Source organism: Balaenoptera musculus, chromosome 17 (assembly GCF_009873245.2).
Source record: "Balaenoptera musculus isolate JJ_BM4_2016_0621 chromosome 17, mBalMus1.pri.v3, whole genome shotgun sequence".
Classification (NCBI taxonomy): Eukaryota; Metazoa; Chordata; class Mammalia; order Artiodactyla; family Balaenopteridae; genus Balaenoptera; species Balaenoptera musculus.
Genome location: NC_045801.1, coordinates 67,215,285 through 67,232,861, shown reverse-complemented (window position 1 = coordinate 67,232,861; position 17,577 = coordinate 67,215,285). Strand labels below are relative to the sequence as shown.

The following is a 17,577-nucleotide window of genomic DNA, read 5'->3' as shown; positions in this document are numbered from 1 at the left end:
CCCAATCCCATTATAAACAGAGTGAATTTTTAAAGAGATGGAAGAAGCAAACTAATTTTTATGTTAATAAATGATGTTTTATGATATTTCTGTGTTACTACGTGGTACCTGTATGATAGGTACACAAGAAACAAGTTTTCTAGGATATTAGGCATTGATGATCATGTGAGGAGATGGGATGGGCTTTGAAGCAGGATTTGAAGGCAGCAGATGCACCTGAGCTAGCCTTAGGGACAGTGGGGAAGGGGGTGATGAGAAAAACACTGCTTGATATAAATACCTTATACATGTTTTATTTTGTGTGTGTTAAGAAAAAGACTTTCCATCGAGTTAGGAAAAATCTTAATTTTGAGATACGCAGTTTATTCCAACTATTTGACCATTAGAAAAATTCACCATTTGAAAGAATCATTAATGTGGGTACCACAGGATTGTTTCTGTGAGACCCTCTGCTTTCATCTCAGTTTTGAAGGAGCAATAATCTGACATCCTAATAGTTATTAAAGCTTTTGGAATTCTTTTTCTGAACATGAGAACTAATGTATGGAATAAGAGCTAGTGTTTAATTATTTTTTACTTTATTGACATTAAAATGCTTTGGAATGTTAAACATAAGATGAATGATTTATTTTTAATATCTAGGTGATGAGCTTCCCCTAAATGTTCGCATTTCTCGTGATAAACAGGACAAGATACACAGTTGCCTTGAGCATCTTTTCAGCCAGGTACAATTGGGACAGTTGTGGGTATTTTTTCCACAGACTAAACTGTCAGAAATTCATTTTTCAGACATAGTGAAAGGAGTTTGCAGTTAGAATGGAATTTGTTCCTCCATCCCCTGTACCTTAATTTCTATAGCTTAAAATGGAAAAGAGATTCCTTCAGCCAGCTAGCCCAAAGGACTGTTAAGAATGTCAAGTATTTCACAGTCCTTAGAAAATTATAAAGTGTTCTACAAACGGGAGTTATTCTGTTCATTATTTGTTTCTTTGTGGGTTTTCAGATTCCTCCATGACATTTCTTGTTCAACTTCATTCCTAATCTCAAGAAGCACAGGGTTGTCTTGTGCTCATGTTGGTATTTTGCATTTTTAAAAAAATTTATATCCACAACCAAAATTCATAGTGTAGAAGCTTTTACCACTTCGAAAAGGATTATGATAACTTTTAGGTGTTTTTTAAAAATAATTCTAGGACTCTTACTTCTTTTACAAAGAAAATTTATATTTTGTATGAATATATGGTAGGATAGTAAGAGATATTGTAAATGTTATCAGGTGAGTTTATCCTAATATTTTATTTAAAGATAGATTTTGCAAGCAGCATGAGATTTCAAAAATAATTGTTGCTTTGAGGAAAAAAGTATTTTACAAGATTGACTTTTGGAAATACCGAGAAGTTATGTAACTCCCAGAAATCTCTGCTGTTATGATAGGTGGATTCCATTACCAATCTCCTGAAAGGCCAAGCTGTTGTGAGGGCCTTTGAGCAAACCAAGTACCTGACACCAGGTCGAGGGTTACAAGGTAAGGTTTACAAAGTAATTGTTGGAGGCAATTGGGAAACAAAAGTGGGAGACAGTATAGTCATGAAGCAAAAGCATAGCATGAGAAAAAAAGTTCTGGGTGATCATTTCATAATTCACTTAATACTACTTCTATTTGGATAACTGTTGAATATATATATATATATATATAAAAATCAAGACCTTTTAGAGTTCTTTGAAAGTTTAAAACGTTTAGTGCCTGTAGGGGCCAAACCAAGTGAGTTAATTGAAGAAATATAAGTGTTGAGTTGCTTTTGCTGAAACCAGACTTAATGCCTACTTGGTGGTAGGTAGCCCAGTGATGGGGGGAGGGGCTTTGGGAATGGTGGTTGGCAAACAGAACAAGATCTAGAGCTGCCACTTTCTGACGTCCAGTTTAGGATGTTGAAATAGAGTTTTCATCTAAATTTGCTCCTTTGTTTAAACATTTGCAAAAAGAGAATAATAAGATTTGACTTTGTTTTAGATTTAACAAATTTTCTCCTGTGATAGAGCTAAAGAAATTGCTACCATGATAATAGCCTAGGACCACAGGAATGAAAGAAAGAGGATTCTGCAGTTTATGGGCTTGTGAACTGGTAAATGGTTGAGACTTAAGAGAGCTTTTCTGTGTTTATTTAGAGTTTCAGCAGGAAATGGAACCAAAGCTGAGTTGTCCAAAAAGGTTAAGGCTTCACATCAAGCAAGATCCTTGGAATCTTCCCAGCAGTGTCCGGAATCTTGCTCAGAACATCAGAAAATTTGTTGAAGGTCAGGATGAAAAGCAAAGAACATACCATGACATTAGCAATACTCATTTAAAAACCCATTAAACCCAAAAGTTTAGACATGCCTTGATTACTTTTTGAAGTTTTTCATGTTAGGAGGAAAATAAAAGGACTGAAAAGGGTGAGTGAAGGCGGAGGAGGGAAAGAAGGAATATGATGACAGAACCTTGTGTTCCAAGGATCTAAATGATGTGGACTGTATCACGGAAAATATTCTCAGGCAATAAAGTAAGGGCTCATTCTTAGGAAGACAAGTGGAACGTGGAGGGATTTTCATATTTTATAACATGAAAGAGTATCAGAAAAATTTTTAAAGGGTTCACAAAACATATGAAGCTATACTTCATGGAAAGTCTACAAAATCAATTTTGAGTCTATGAGAATCAAAATAATGACATAGGTTGCATCATTAGTTTTTAAGTTTCTCTTTCAGAAGCGTTTGTCTAAGTTGATTGTTATAAACTAGCATGAGATTGTCTACTCAACTTCCCATAACTGATACAGCCTCTGATTGGAGATATAAAAAACTTCAAGACAACTCCAGTGAGCCTTGTTGCATGTTGTTTAGGGTCAGAGTTATTAAGTAGAAAATTCTGAGAGTTTCTAAAGTGATTGTGGTGAAAAAGATGAAATGAGAAATTTGTTTAATTTTTTTGTAATGTCTAAATCAGTGGTTTTCTTCCCAGTATTAGAACAGTGGTTGGCAGTGTCTAGAGACATTTTTCCATTGTCTCAATCGTGGGCATGCTACTGGCATCTAGTGGGTAGAGGCCAGAGATGCTGCTAAACATTCTACAAGGTTCCAGACAGTCCCTCACAACAAAGAATTATTTGGTCCTAAATGTCCATAGCACTAAGGTTGAGAAACCTGTACAATAAATATTACGGCTGTATTCCCCCATCATTTGTATGTCATTGGGATGTGGTAAATAGTATTCAGCAGAATTACATCATAACCCACTTTTTTTTAACCCATCACTACCATTTTCTTAGGGTAAATTAGAGAGAGTTGCATACTTTGCTGATGGAAGACAGCTCTTACACCCTGTAGGGTCTGAGCCTGTGGTGTCACTCCTTCGTGCCTCAGTGTCTTCACTTACTAAACGACAGGGATGGTGTAAATGTTCTGTGATTACCCAGTCTTCTGCCTAGAAATATACTCAAGTATAACAGCTTAGATATTGTTTAGAGATCAATAGAGAAGAAATTTGTACAGAAATGGAAAACTCCAAATAAATCACAACAATTCTATTGTATGATGAAATCTTTTATTCTTGACAACTGCATTTCTTGACTGTATCTATCTTATAGCTAAATATAATGATTATTTGTGACACATTATAACATCACGTTTAATCAAAAGTCTGAATTTAAAACCCCCGAAAATAATGAACAGCAAAAATGGCAAACATATTTTTAAAGGCTGTCAGCTTTAAGGAATTTAAGCATATACTCTACTGAGTAAAAGGTATGTTTTCGCTGAGTGGATGCCAGTGTCATAGCACTCCTAAAAGTTATAATTTGTGAATCTAAATGCAGTTATTCTCATCATCTCTGACTTTTTCTGTTTACATTATATTTGTTTTTAGAATAAATGCAATATCAATCAGGAACAAAGAAACCCTTAAAACTTTTTGTTTTGTTTTTTGAAGAGCTTTATCTTTAAGAAAATAACTTCTAATGCAGGGCAAAAAACTTATTTTTTAAAAAGGTATTTTTTTTAAGAATTTTACATTTTCATCTCAAGTCCTGCCTTATATACTCAGTACTTCTTTTCACAATGAGCGGCCATAGCGATGACAACTATCTACATATATTGATTGATTGATAGATGTTGTGAATATTAGTGCCACTCTTGGTCATGGGAGCCCAGCAGCTGATTGAGCATGGCTGGCTGTGCTGAGTCCACCAGTCAATAGAGTCAACAGAGGGAGGGCTCTTGGCAGAATTTAAGTTGCACCCCTGGCTGCAAGTCTCAGAGAGATGCAGTTACTCTTTGGGTAAGAGCTGTGATTGTCACCGTGTTAAGTGAGTCTTTAAAAACAATTAATCCGTAGTTCAGCTCAGTGGACCATCAAGGGAGAGGACAAGCTACCATTTCCTGGTGATCTGTGTGGTGTCTGGTCCTGTTCTATGGGGTGGAAGCAACAGCGCTGGGATCCTTGTAATCAGCTGCTTGCTCTGTGGACAGACTCAGAAGTAACCTCACCCGTTCAGCACGAATTCATCCTGTTCAAGTTAAAGTGGTTTTCATTCTATTTCCCAAATTGTCTTTATGGAAGGATTGATTTAATGGAAGGTTAGGTCTGGGCTGGAAGTTCAACATAATGTTACCTTGCCGGAATGTCATGGTGTATATGTACAGCTGGGATGACCCCATTCTGATGTTCCCGTAGGGGAGGAAAAAAATATCCTTTTTTTCTTTAACTCTCCCAGTAAATTAGTCTGACAAAAAACAAATTAGCAAGAGAAAAGCACATAAATTTATTTATTATAATTTTCACATGAACACGGGAGCCTTCATAAGGAAATGAAGACCAGAAGAAAAGGTTAAACCTGAGTGCCTTTATACTAGGTTTGAAGAAGAGTAGAAAGTCCTGGAAAAATGTTATAGGACAAAAGGGTATGAGCTAAGTGTAGTAACCTGGGGGGGGTTCAGCAAGGCCTGTTCCTCTTGGCACCCCTCCCTCCTTGGAGATAAGGATGCTCCTTTCCTTTGGTTATCGCTCTCCTGAGCAGCTGATGACCTGCTTCCGGGGAAAAGGGAGGTGGTCAGAGAGTCCTTCCTGCCCTCACTGTTTCTCGGATTCCTTCAGCTTAAAATAATTCAATGTGCCAAAGTGCCGTACTTGGGGGTAGCATGTTCCAAACCCCATCATTCCTTCATCTCTGATTTCAAAATATCCTAGCAAGTATATACCAAATATGATATCAAAGTATAATAAGTGTATGGTCTTTATGTAGGAGGGACTGTTCCAGTGCCATTCATAAGTTATCTCACTGCATGCCATTCACTCAAAGCCTGTAAACTGAGGGCAGAGGAGAGCGGAAGAAATAGTGGACTAAATGGGGGACAGAGTCATTGTGTGGTATCACTAAGATAATCTCCTCCTTAATTCCTCAGCTAAGTTACGGAATCACAGTGTCAGCTAACTGAAGATATTTTTACGTGGTTAGCCCACTGTGGTATTGTGATTTATAATACAAAATATATATTTGGTTTTCATCCCCTTTTCTGGCACAGAGATCAAAAAACCCTTGGGATTTCCTGTGATGAGAGGATAAAGCTGTCTTTTCTTATGTTAATGAGGTGACTTTTGGAAATCACCTATGGATGGTGGCTGGTTGCCTGGGGAACCAACCTTGTGAGTAGAAGGTTGGAATTTTAAGTCCCACCCCTGACCTCCAAGGGGGGGAGAGAGGCTGGAGATTGAGTTCAGTTGCTAATGGCCAATTATTTAATCGACCATGCTTATGCTATGAAGCCACCGTAAAACCCCAAAAGGAGAGGACTGGAGAGTTTCTAGGCTGGTGAACTTGTGTTGGTGCCTGGAGCTCTGTGCCCTTTCCCCATGCCTTGTTGCCCTGTGCCTTGCCCTCTTCCATCTGGCTGTTCCTGAGTTACATCCTTTTATAATAAACTGGTAATCTAGTAAGTAAAATGTTTCTCTGAGTTCTGTGAGCTGTTCTAGCAAATTAATCGAACCCAAGGAGGGGATCATTGGAACCTCCTGTGTACAGCCAGTTGGTCAGAAGCACAGATGACAACCTGGACTTGTGATTGGTGTCTGAAGGAGGGTGAGTGGGTGGGGAGACAGTCCTGTGGGGCTGAGCCCTCATCCTGTGGGATCTACAAGTAGATAGTGTCAGAACTGAATTGAATCGTAGGACACCCAACTGGGGTTGAAGAGTTGCTTGGTGGTGTGGGGAAGAACACACATCTAAATTGGATCCACCATCACCTTAAATTCAAATGTCTGTTAGTGACAATTCAACTCTTTGTTGCCTACAAAAATTATACTCCTTTTAAAAGCTCCTATTTTTCTAGCAACCTACTTTTTTTTCATTTTTTTCTCTGCCTTTGTCCTAATATCCTAAAGAGCTTCTTCTTCTTCTTCTTGTTTTAATTCAAAAGTCTGTTCAGTTTTTCCCTTTTTCTTCATATCTCAGTTACTAAAATAGTTTTCTGGCTAATCCCTTGTCTCTATCTTTTCTGGTTCATATACACCATCATCAGATTCATTCTCCTAAAATATCATGTTCAGTACCCTGCCTCAGAACCTTAGAGTTATTTTCTGTTAGATAAATCTAAACTCATCCATCTGATGCTGAAAGCCATTTTTCAATAGGGCTTTCCAATTGTATCCCAATCTCAATCTCTTAATGATATAATAAAATCTTTTCTATGCTAGATTGTTGAATGTTTGGCATTTATTCTCTACTCTATTCCCTTGCTAGCACTATTTCCCACTCTTAGGATATGTACTTAGTCCCCTGACAATGAACTTTGAAAATTTTAAAAATTTTGAGACTCTCTTAAAAAAAATTTTATACCAATTTTAGCCATATCCAGGTTACAATAATAATAGTGCTTCACAGGTACACAGCACTTTAAATAATTTTCCAAGGCTTTTAATATATATTCCCATTTATTTTTTATACACAGTCCTATAAAATAGATAAGATAGATGTTATTATCACTTATGAATGAGCAAGTTAAGACTCAAAAGTAGATTAACAATGTACTGAAGATGACAAAGCTAGTGTACAACAGATGGGTCTCCTGACTCAGTCCAGTGTACTCTCTGCCTCTGAAATCCATTTGTTCGTGTGTCTCACTTGTAAAACTTAATGCCCTTTCAGGCATTTTCTGCATTTCTTATCTGTTACTTTTGTGGCTCTGACTCTGCTGTGAACCTATTTAGAATAGGGTACAACCTAGCCTTTTTTATTTCCCATAATCTTGGTTACATAAAGGAACTCTTTATGTTTTAATATTTTCCTATTGCAAGTAAACTATTTACCAACTGGAAGCAAATGGACACAGAGCTCATTGGGCACATAGCAATCAGTATGATGTTAATACACATCATTTATCAGACATCTGTGATTGGCCCTGTGTGGGGATGGGGTGAGAAGAAGAGTATTTGGAAATATTTAGTATTTTTCTGTCTTTTAGGGCAGTATCTTGACCTACAGATAGGAAAGCCACAATATATACATATATTTCTAATATTAATACACAGTATAATTCACAATATAACATATGCATATTTATTAGTATATATTTATATATTATATTACATATATTCTTTATATATTGTATATATAATTTTTGAAAGTTTAAATTTTAAAAATACTATTTGACAGTTTATTGATCAAGACCATAATAGCTGTAGGTGTTTAGAGAACACCATGCAAGCTACAACAGCTAATGATGACCTACAACGGTAGCAGGATTTGAATGGTGTTTCACAGTCTCATGTAATTCAGATCTGGAAGAGATTTTAGGGTCTTGAGCAATGGATAGAATTTATATTGGTAGATAGGCAAAAATAGCATGTCAAGTGAATGGGATTTTTATTATCTAATGTATATAATAAGGTTGTGCTAATTTTTACTACACAGTTAAAATGTGGTGTTAGTTGCAGAAAAAGACTGAACAACTGACTGGTATGTTTTCTTTCTCTGCAGAGGTAAAGTGTAGGATACTCCTGGCTCTTCTTGAATATTCAGGTAATATTTTACATTATTTTTACTATTTGAGATTATTATAGCCCATGACCTTAGATGTCTTATGATATGAAGGCAATGTCTTCAACTGTTTACAAAATAGATGGAAATATGATCTCTACCTTTTCTAAAGCCTTGCAGAGATTAAAAAAATACTTAGATAGTATTTTGATAAAAACATAAAACATATGCTCACCTTCAATTAAAGGTTAAAAACATGAAAACATATAAATGTACATTTCTACAAAATATAATTTAAAAGGAGAAAGGGAGGAGGTTTTGGTAAAGTTACTTGTACAAATAGGTTTTTTTTGTGAAACTGTGTCTAACTTTTGTTTATAACAAGGATGTAGGCGGGTTCAGATTTAAGGAGAAACAGACTGTGCTTTTGATAGGAGGACTCTCAATCTGAAATCGTTTTGCAAGGGCATGGACACAGAGAGGGGAAGAATTTGTGAGCACTTTTACAGTCTGTCACACTTGGAAAATTTAAATTATAAACGAATGAATGAGCCAACTTAACCAAGAGGGCCTTTTTTTTTTTTTGATGATTGGTTTTTGCTTTGCTTTTTGACTGAGTAGTAATATCAGAAGTATCTTACATTTTTTGAGCTTTAATAATGACAGCGTAGTCGATGGACCTCATTTTTATGGATTTCACTGAGTTCTCACAACTACTCTGTAAGAATATTATTATTGTTTCCACAGTTTTAAAGGTGAAGAAATCTACATTCAAGCAGATGAATAATAACTAGCACATGGTAGTCAATCAACACATATTTTGGGACATCTAGAAGATTAGGCGTAGAGATGCCTTACTGGGTGAATAAATAAATAGTAGGTGCAGTTTTGAAATTCAAACTTAGTTCTGCCAGTTCCAGAAATGGTTCTGGAATGCATTGCTTTATTTATTAATATTCAGATGGCTGTTCTTATTTTGATTTCAATTTCATTTTTCTATTCCTATCATAATTCTCCTTTTTTCCTACTTGATTTACTACTTTTTTCTTTGTTACATTTGAATGATACCAAACGTAGCCAAATTACTCCATACTGTTGGCTATAAAATTATGCTTTTCACTTGAAAAGGGTGGACTGGGTCTGCTAAACATTATTCTTAATTGTCTTTTATTCCTGTCTTTCTCTCTTTCTGATCTCTTCTTTTTGTTTCTTTGTTTATTTTGCTTTCTTTCCCCTACAATCTCAGAATAATGACAGATTACTTGCATGTCTAGAAACCATCTCATTCTTTTCAGATCAGCAAGCTTACAATGGAATTTGAGTTTTTTAAACAGTTGAGACTAAATGAAGTGTTAATATTTTTAAACATGTCTGTAGAAGATGAATTTAAGTAGGTGCTTAAATACTGAAATGAAACGGAAGCCTTTGATAGGTAAAAATCCATTTGTTTCGAGTGTATTCCCACTACAAGGGAATTTTTACTTGGCGAAAATAAACAAGCTGTCAAGAAAAACAGAACTTGCTTTTCTTCTTTTACTAGAAGCTGGGAGCAGCTGTTGTGATTCTTGCTGTAGTTCTTATTGATAAAAATGAGGAATGAGAATAGCTTTGGTAAAGGATGGACACTTGTGACTTTCGAACAGCTGCATAATTAAAAGGAAAAGACCTATGTGTTTTTGCTGAAAGTTTGCTTATTGGGTTTCTTTCTTTATCATGATGTTCCTTCTCTATTTAGCAATAAAACTGAGCACCTATGTGCCAGGCACCATGCTAGATGCTAGGGAAAAGAAGAATCATGATAATATCACTGTCCCTTTTCACCTTGCTAAGTGCTTTAAATGTTTTTATCTCATTTATCTTCATCACAGATCTAAGAAGTAGGAATAACCCCTGTTTTACGAATAGGGATCTGATACCTAGAATTGTATAGATTAAAATTGGCAGAATGGGAAGTTGAAAGCAGATTATCTGCCTCTCAAGTCCCTGAGCATAAATCACATGATATGCCACTTCCCCTGGCGTTGATGTGCTGACGGTCCCTGGGGGAAGACAAGCATGTGAGCAAACTCTCACAATGCTAGGTCATTAGCCCTTCGGTAGGGGGAGACACTCCCAGACCTGCGGGGGCAGAAAGAAATGCACAGACTTCCTGAAGGAGAGAGGACATTCCCCAAAGGAAGATAATATTTTAGTAGTTCAATGAGTTGACTCTTGAAGAATGATTTCAAGTTTGCTGGGTGGTGAGGGGAGGAGGGTGGCCCGCAGCCAGAGGGCCCGTGGACCAAGAATCACCCTTTTAAGTCAGACTAAATCCAGTCATTTCAAGAAGCCAGAGAATGAGCTCATACATTTTCATTTCACTTAATTCATTTGTTTGTTAGTTACTCTACTGGTTCATTATTTTCATTCAGTAAACATTTGTTGAATGTCTACACCCAGTTAGAAATTATGCACAACGGAATAAGTGTTTTGCTTTTTTCTTAGTTGAGAATTGGACAAAGTTCTTTCCCAGTTTAGCCATTTTATAGTGACCTGTAAAACGCTCTTTTCTGTCTATTAGAACAGGCACATAGTATATAACTACTTAAAGGAAATGTCTAACACATGTTGTTAGTTAAATCAACAGGCTGAACTATGTGGAATTCCCATATTCAGTCATGTTGACCTACTAAAACAGCAAGTTCATATAGTTCAACCTAGTCAATGAATATTTTTATTATATAATTAAATATTTTTAATATTTAATCCTGTTTCTAACAAAATTTTCAAGAGTAGCTTTTCCTAACAGTGAAACTAAGTAACAAGCAGCAACTATGTGTACACATGCTTTGATGGTCATTAAAAACAGGTGTTCCATGTTCTTGGTTAAACAGCTTAAAAACTATGCCTTTCTATCAATAAAGCAAGAACTCATTGCTGAGTAAAGGCAGCATGTTTATCTACATTATACACTAATTATTGACAATGCTTCTTCATTTCGGAAGATTCTGAGCCCTCAAAATATTCAGTACCCTTTTGGGAGTATGATGATATGTACCTGTGTTGTTCCTCTAGTACAAGAGATTTCTCAGTGTACAGAATGTATGGCTTGGTGTTCATGTTCTTTACGTAGTTTGTGTTATATCCAACGCCCCAGAGAAGTGAACCCTTTGGGATCAGGTTCTCAGGGGCACAGCTGCTTTCCATTTGAAAAACCTGAGGTCCAGGACTGGCAATTCACAGGGTAAACATACCTTCAAAGTGGGTCAATCAAAAGTCCAGTTAATTGCAAAATAAGAATGCTAGTAAAAATCAATTTATGCTAGAACTGCAAATATTTTACCTATTTCGAAAAAATGTAGGAATTTATGAACTGGACCTGTTTATACCTTATGAAGTTGAATAGGTGACTTCAGGAGATACAGATTTGCATATTATTACAAGCAATTGGACATGATACTCTTTCCCATGTGTGTTTCACATTAATATTTGAATAGGTCTAGTAGGTAATTTTTTAAAATTTAGTACTAATAATATTGTATTTCATTTACCAGCGCAAACTGAAAAACTGGACTTTGAGTTTTCTTTAGGAAAGTGTCATGCACCAGTGCAAATTGTGTTCCGTCATGAAAAATAAAGTAAATAAAATAAAGCCTTATTTTATTGGGTTTTATAAAACAATTTAGTGATCGCAAAATAAAGTTACAATATCAATTAAGAAAAATGAGCTTAATGTTTCTAACGTTTTTGGGTGTTCAGTGTTTTCTAAAAGGCATACTTGCTCAAACGTATGTGCTCATGAATAGAGCTCAAATTCACATTTTTCCCATGGTGTGAGTTTAGGGAAAGGATGAAATAACAGTGAGTGCAAATGCTGAATGAATTGGTCTTATTCAACTATGACATTTTCCAAAACTGCCTTTATGTTCTCCTGGATCACAGACAGTGAGACACAGCTCCGAAGAGACATGGTTTTCTGCCAGAGTCTCGTGGCCACAGTCTGTGCCTTCTCCGAGCAGCTCATGGCCGCCTTAAACCAGATGTTTGACAACAGCAAGGAAAATGAGATGGAAACTTGGGAAGCCAGCAGAAGGTGGCTGGACCAGATAGCGAACGCAGGAGTTCTTTTTCACTTTCAGTCACTTCTGTCACCAAACTTGGTAAGGAACCACAATGCCTCCCACTGGCTGTGTCAACTGGAACGTACATTGGGACCTATTCCCACTAAAACATGATTATTCGTTATTGTATCCACAATCATCCAGCTCCTTTAAAAGGATATGTTTTTCCATGGGCAAATATAGCTCTAATAAGTATGTGGAAATACCTTTCCTGATTTTTATTCTCAGTGGCTGCTAAAAGCTGAGAAAACCTCCATCTGTTACTAATTCCTGTATGCCTAAGCACCGGCCGAGAAAGGTCAGCAGTGGAGAGTGTCTGCCGCGGTTGCTTATTTCCAGTCCAGAAGGAAGAGTCTGCCATGAGACCTGAGCTCCCCCTGAGGTTGATGTCCTGGAACATGCTCTTAGAAGAGCTCTGACAACTTGCACGCCATACTGTCTGACAATCTGGTCAAAATTTGCATGTGTTAAATGATTTTATTTCCTTCCTTTGTGTGCGTGTTTTTCCTGTTAAATCTAAGAACACTGCCTTAATTACTATAAAATATTCCGTGTTTACGCATCAGTTGTCCACAGCGGAGATGAAGAAAGCATCTCGAAGTATTTGATAAAACTGTGGTGAACTTAGAGTTTTTTCACATATACTTCCTGTGGTTCTGATAGTTGTCATGATGTATAAAGGCAGATATGTTCAGTTTATTTAAACTTAAGGTGCGTGTTGAATATAATTTTGATTTGAAACATGAGACGCTATTTTATCTGTTAAAGTACACATAGAAAATGGAGCTACCAAGTAACATGGTTGAGTTTTTAAACGAACGTATATGAGTTTATACATCAAAATAATGTTTTTCTTCAATGGTATTGAGGACAGGGGGGTAATTGCTGTACTGCAAGGTCATAAAAAGTTCTGGAATGGTACGGTAAGGAAGTCCATTCAGCTGAGTGAAATTCAGAGGAACAGGATTAGATTCTTTTGAAAAGACTCTATACACTCCATGTGGGTGATCAATTTTTTATTTGGTTTCTAATATAACCAAATAAGAAAAATTTAATTAATGAAGACTTTGAAATAAGTCACTTGAAAAGTGTTTAAAAACAAAATAAATACTAATTAATCATTGCCTATCAAATAAAAATTACGTAAGATAAGATGCCCTCTTCCTAATGCATGGTAGGCTTTAAGTGTTTGTTGAACAAATTAATTAATGAATGAGGCTTCATTTCTATTCTTTTCTTACTTAAAACCTGCCATTGTCTAGTCAAGTGCTGGTACATTTATTTGAAATCTCAAGGAATGGGGGAAAATATTTGTAATTCATACATCTGGTAAGTGACATATCCAGACTATATAAAGAATCCTTAAAACTAAAGAATAAAAAGACATCTCGATTAAAAAGCAGGCAAAGGATTTGAATGGCCATTTCTCCAAAGAAGATATAGAATAGCCAAAAGCACATGAAAAGACGTTTAACATCTTTAGCCATTGGGGACATGCAACTCAAAACTACAATGAGATACTATGTCACAGTGATGTGGATGGCTACAATCCAAAAGACAGACAGGCACAAGTGTTGGTGAGGATGTGGAGAAATTGTAACCCTCAGACACTGCTGGGGGCAATGGAAAATAGTGCAGCCATTTTGGAAAACATTTTGGCAGTTCCTCAAAATGTTAAACGTGGAATTTCCATATGACCCAGAAATTCTACTCCTAGGTAATATCCAAGAGAAAAGAAAACTGACATTCTAGCAAAACTTGTACACAAATGTTCCTGGCAAGATTATTCATAATACCTAAAAAGTGGAAACAACCCAAATGTCCATGAGCTGTCTGATGAGTGGATAAACAAGTTGGGGTGTATCCATACAATGAAATATTATTCAGCAGTAAAAAGGAGTGAGGTACTGATACATGCTACAACATGGATGAACCTTGGAAACATGTTACGAGAAATAAACCAGTTACAAAAGACCACGTATTATTTGATTACATTACTATGTAATAATATAATAGGCAAACTTTAGAGACTGAAAATAGGCTAGTGGTTGCCTGGGGCTAAGGATTGGAGGAAGGTATATGGAGGATGAATGCTAATGGGTACTGAGTTTCTTTTTTGGGGTGGTGAAAATATTCTAAAATCGGATGGTGGTGATAGTTACACAACTCTGCATATATACTAAAAACCCCTGAGCTGTATACTTAAAATGGGTGAATTTTATGGTATGTAAATTATATCTCAAGAAAGCTGTTTTTTTGTTTTTTTGTTTTTTTTAAGAAAGCTGTTTTTTTGTCTTAAATTGGTCTTATGAAACCCTTAAGTTTATTTAAAGAATTGATAAAAAATAATTCAAAGGTAGTTAAGAAAAAAGTCAAAGAAACTTGTAGTCTTTCTGCCTCTGTAACAAGAGCGCTAAGGGCCTCCTGGAACTGCGAAGAGCTCCCTGGGAGCTGCAGGCACAGGCGGTCTGTGTGTTCCTGGGCTCTGAGCACAGTCCTAGGTCCTTGGGTATGACTTTAGCCACATCTGCAAGTTACGATCAGAGGGCAGCCTGTTTGGAACATTTCTTCCTGTGTGTATTCCTCTCAATTGGAAGAATGCTGATTCTTTAGTCCTGTCCCTACAATTCCAGGTTCATGGCATTTTTCTGCTGCTTCAAAGGACTTTAAAAAGTCACAGTCTTATAAACATTTATCCAGCACTTACTGTGTACCATCCATTAAGTACCAAACTAAGGTACAAAGGTGATGACACTGTTAACCTTTTGGTATCCATGCAGTCCTTCTTTGGGGTCTGAGGCTGCCTTAGTGGGTTTTTTCCCACACGCAATGGAAATTTTTTACCATCTCCTTCACCCTCTACTCATGCTGCCCCCAAAATATGGCTATAAGCTTACAGCAACTTTTAAAATGCGGGTAAAGCATGTTAAAATTATCTTTAAAAAGGATCCTTGACATTCTTAAGGCAACAAATGTACCTTTGAGATAAAAGTTGTGTATGATTAGGTTAATTATTCTTTCATGAGGAAATTAGTAAAAGACTTTAGATAGTGCACTGAACTGCTAATAGGAAGGCCAGATCCAGTAGTAGAAAGATGATGTCGCTGAGATATGCAATGAACTTGTTACCATGTCTGGCCTTACCTGCCTCAGCTGTAAAATATGCTGTAGGAATGAAATGAATGATTAAAACAAATCAAATCTCATATTCACAAGATTCTAGATTAAGGCCCCGTAATAGGCAAGTGAAAATGATTCTTGTCTCCAGGATCTTTGGAAGAAAAATCATTACATACATGCAAATTGCTTTTACCACAGTTTTCACAAATTGCAAATTGAATAATGCACAGGTTATCTTACCGTAAAGTAGGATGACCATTATGTACTGGGCTTTTTAAGAAAACAATATTTTTGTCTTGCAGCTGTTATATTTGTAAGATTATAGAAATTTAGAGGCAAATAGCATGTTTTTTTGCTTACACATTTGTAACTAATAAACAAAATCAATAGAATTAGAATCTAGCTACAAAATAGACTGAAAAAATCATTTAGACAGCAGAGAAAAGGGAAAATATAAAACTACAAAAGAAACATAACTTAGGATTTGTTAATTTCATTTTAGGCAGTAAATTCTTAGATGTGTTGATAATTTGGTTTGTACTTAAATAAAACACAAGTGAACCTAGTTTTGGTCTGGAGTTGTTACGCTGTATTATTTTATATTATGTTTTATCCCAAACAATCCTGTCATATCATGTATTGTTTTTCTTTCTTTCTAGACAGATGAACAAGCCATGCTAGAAGATACACTGGTTGCACTATTTGATTTGGAAAAGGTTTCTTTTTACTTTAAACCATCAGAAGAGGAACCCCTGGTTGCAAGTAAGTAATTAAATATTTCATGTATGTTTTGTAAAATTTCTTTGACATCAGACAACAACATAAGTCATAACTTTGATATGAATATATTTGATATGCAGTTTAAGTTTTATATAAAATATTATATTTAGGGTAAAATAGTAATAACCAACTGGGAAAGTGATAGAAAGTATATATAAATTAAATTTACAGCTAATTTTATACTTTTGTTTTTAGCTATTAGTCTGACCTCTAAAACTTTTTTGGAGTGTGTGTGTCAAATATTGTGCTACTCAAGATTGCCTTTTCTTTCTTTTTTGTTATTGTGGTGAAATATACATACCATAAAATTTACCACTTAACCCATTTTCAGTATACAATTCAGTGGTATTAAGTTCATTCAAAATGTTGTGCAACCATTTCCACCATCCATCTCCAGAACTTTTTCATCTTCCCAAACAGAAACTCCATACTCCTTAAACAATCACTACCCTCCACCGCTTCTCCAATTCCTGGTAACCTCTATTCCACTTTCTGGCTCTGAATTTGCCTACGCTACGTACCTCATATAAGTGGGATCACAGAACACTTGTCCTTTCTGCTGCTTTTTTCATGTCAAGACTTCTTTTAATAAAAGAACTGCCCTAATATTTCTGGCTATGTGGATAATCTCTGAGGCCTCCAAAACGTTCGCTCAAATATATAACAATTGCTTAGCAAAATTGTTTGAATTGGGTTTCCACTCCTTATCTTCAGTTGATCCTGTAGAGAATGTGTTAGCAGGCAATGAAAACAGTGTTTAGAACCAAGAATATACAGAGACATTATAGTTGTTTGATCTGACAATAATTGATAAAATTTATAATTTAATTCTGAAGTAGACACATAGTCTACATATTTGCCAGCTTAAAAATGAAAATTAAAAATTATTTTATCCAAGTGTCAAAAAATTTAGTGTGTACAAATATAATCACATTAACTATCTTGATTCATTTATTCATCCTGTACAATTTCCAAGATGGCAAAACCTATGTTGTTCATTGCTGTATATCCAGCACTCAAGAGATGCCTGGAACAAAAAGGCCGATGTTTTTTTTCAAGTAAATGAATGAACAAATATCAACTCAGTTTATACAGTGCATCAGGCAGAAAGGCTTTATGGTTATAAAAGTAGAAGGATAAACTTGCTGTGCAGAATGAAGAATAGAATTTCAACAGAACTTGGGTGTATCTAATGTTGCAAAGAAGTTACTTTATGAAATTGAATTGAAAGATTGAAAAGTATCCCTTTCCTTTAGCAATTGGCCATCATTAAACCTAACAGAGGCATTGTTTTAGAAGTATACATCCAGAGAAATAGCAACACCTAGGGCTTAATCTCTATATCTTTTAGTTTCTGCAAGTTATGATCATTTATCTACCATTTCAACATTGTCACAAATAGGTTTAAAATGTGTCTATCGGTCCAAGAAATCTTTAGCAGTTTGTTATTTTTCTGTTTCTTGTTTGTTCATAAGTGTGAGGATCCCCTAAGTATTATGGTAGAAGATCTAAACAGATCTTTCAGGGCTGGGAAAGGTTTTTATTTATTTGCACATTTCCAATGTCTAGTA

General features: G+C 35.8%; 1 protein-coding gene across 5 annotated transcripts in view; it reads left to right on the top strand.

The window, feature by feature from the left end:
* PREX2 (phosphatidylinositol-3,4,5-trisphosphate dependent Rac exchange factor 2) overlaps nt 1-17,577 on the top strand; it is a 287,018-nt gene that overhangs the window by 180,306 nt on the left and 89,135 nt on the right. The window contains exons 28-33 of one of the 5 annotated variants that reach the window (XM_036830767.1): nt 643-725; nt 1,435-1,525; nt 2,167-2,295; nt 8,007-8,048; nt 11,928-12,145; nt 15,886-15,988. In XM_036830767.1, coding sequence (XP_036686662.1) covers nt 643-725; nt 1,435-1,525; nt 2,167-2,295; nt 8,007-8,048; nt 11,928-12,145; nt 15,886-15,988 — 666 coding nt within the window. Of the gene's footprint in view, nt 1-642; nt 726-1,434; nt 1,526-2,166; nt 2,296-8,006; nt 8,049-11,927; nt 12,146-15,885; nt 15,989-17,577 lie in introns of those variants that run through there. The other 4 variants (XM_036830768.1, XM_036830770.1, XM_036830769.1 and 1 more) reach the window with 4 other exon arrangements.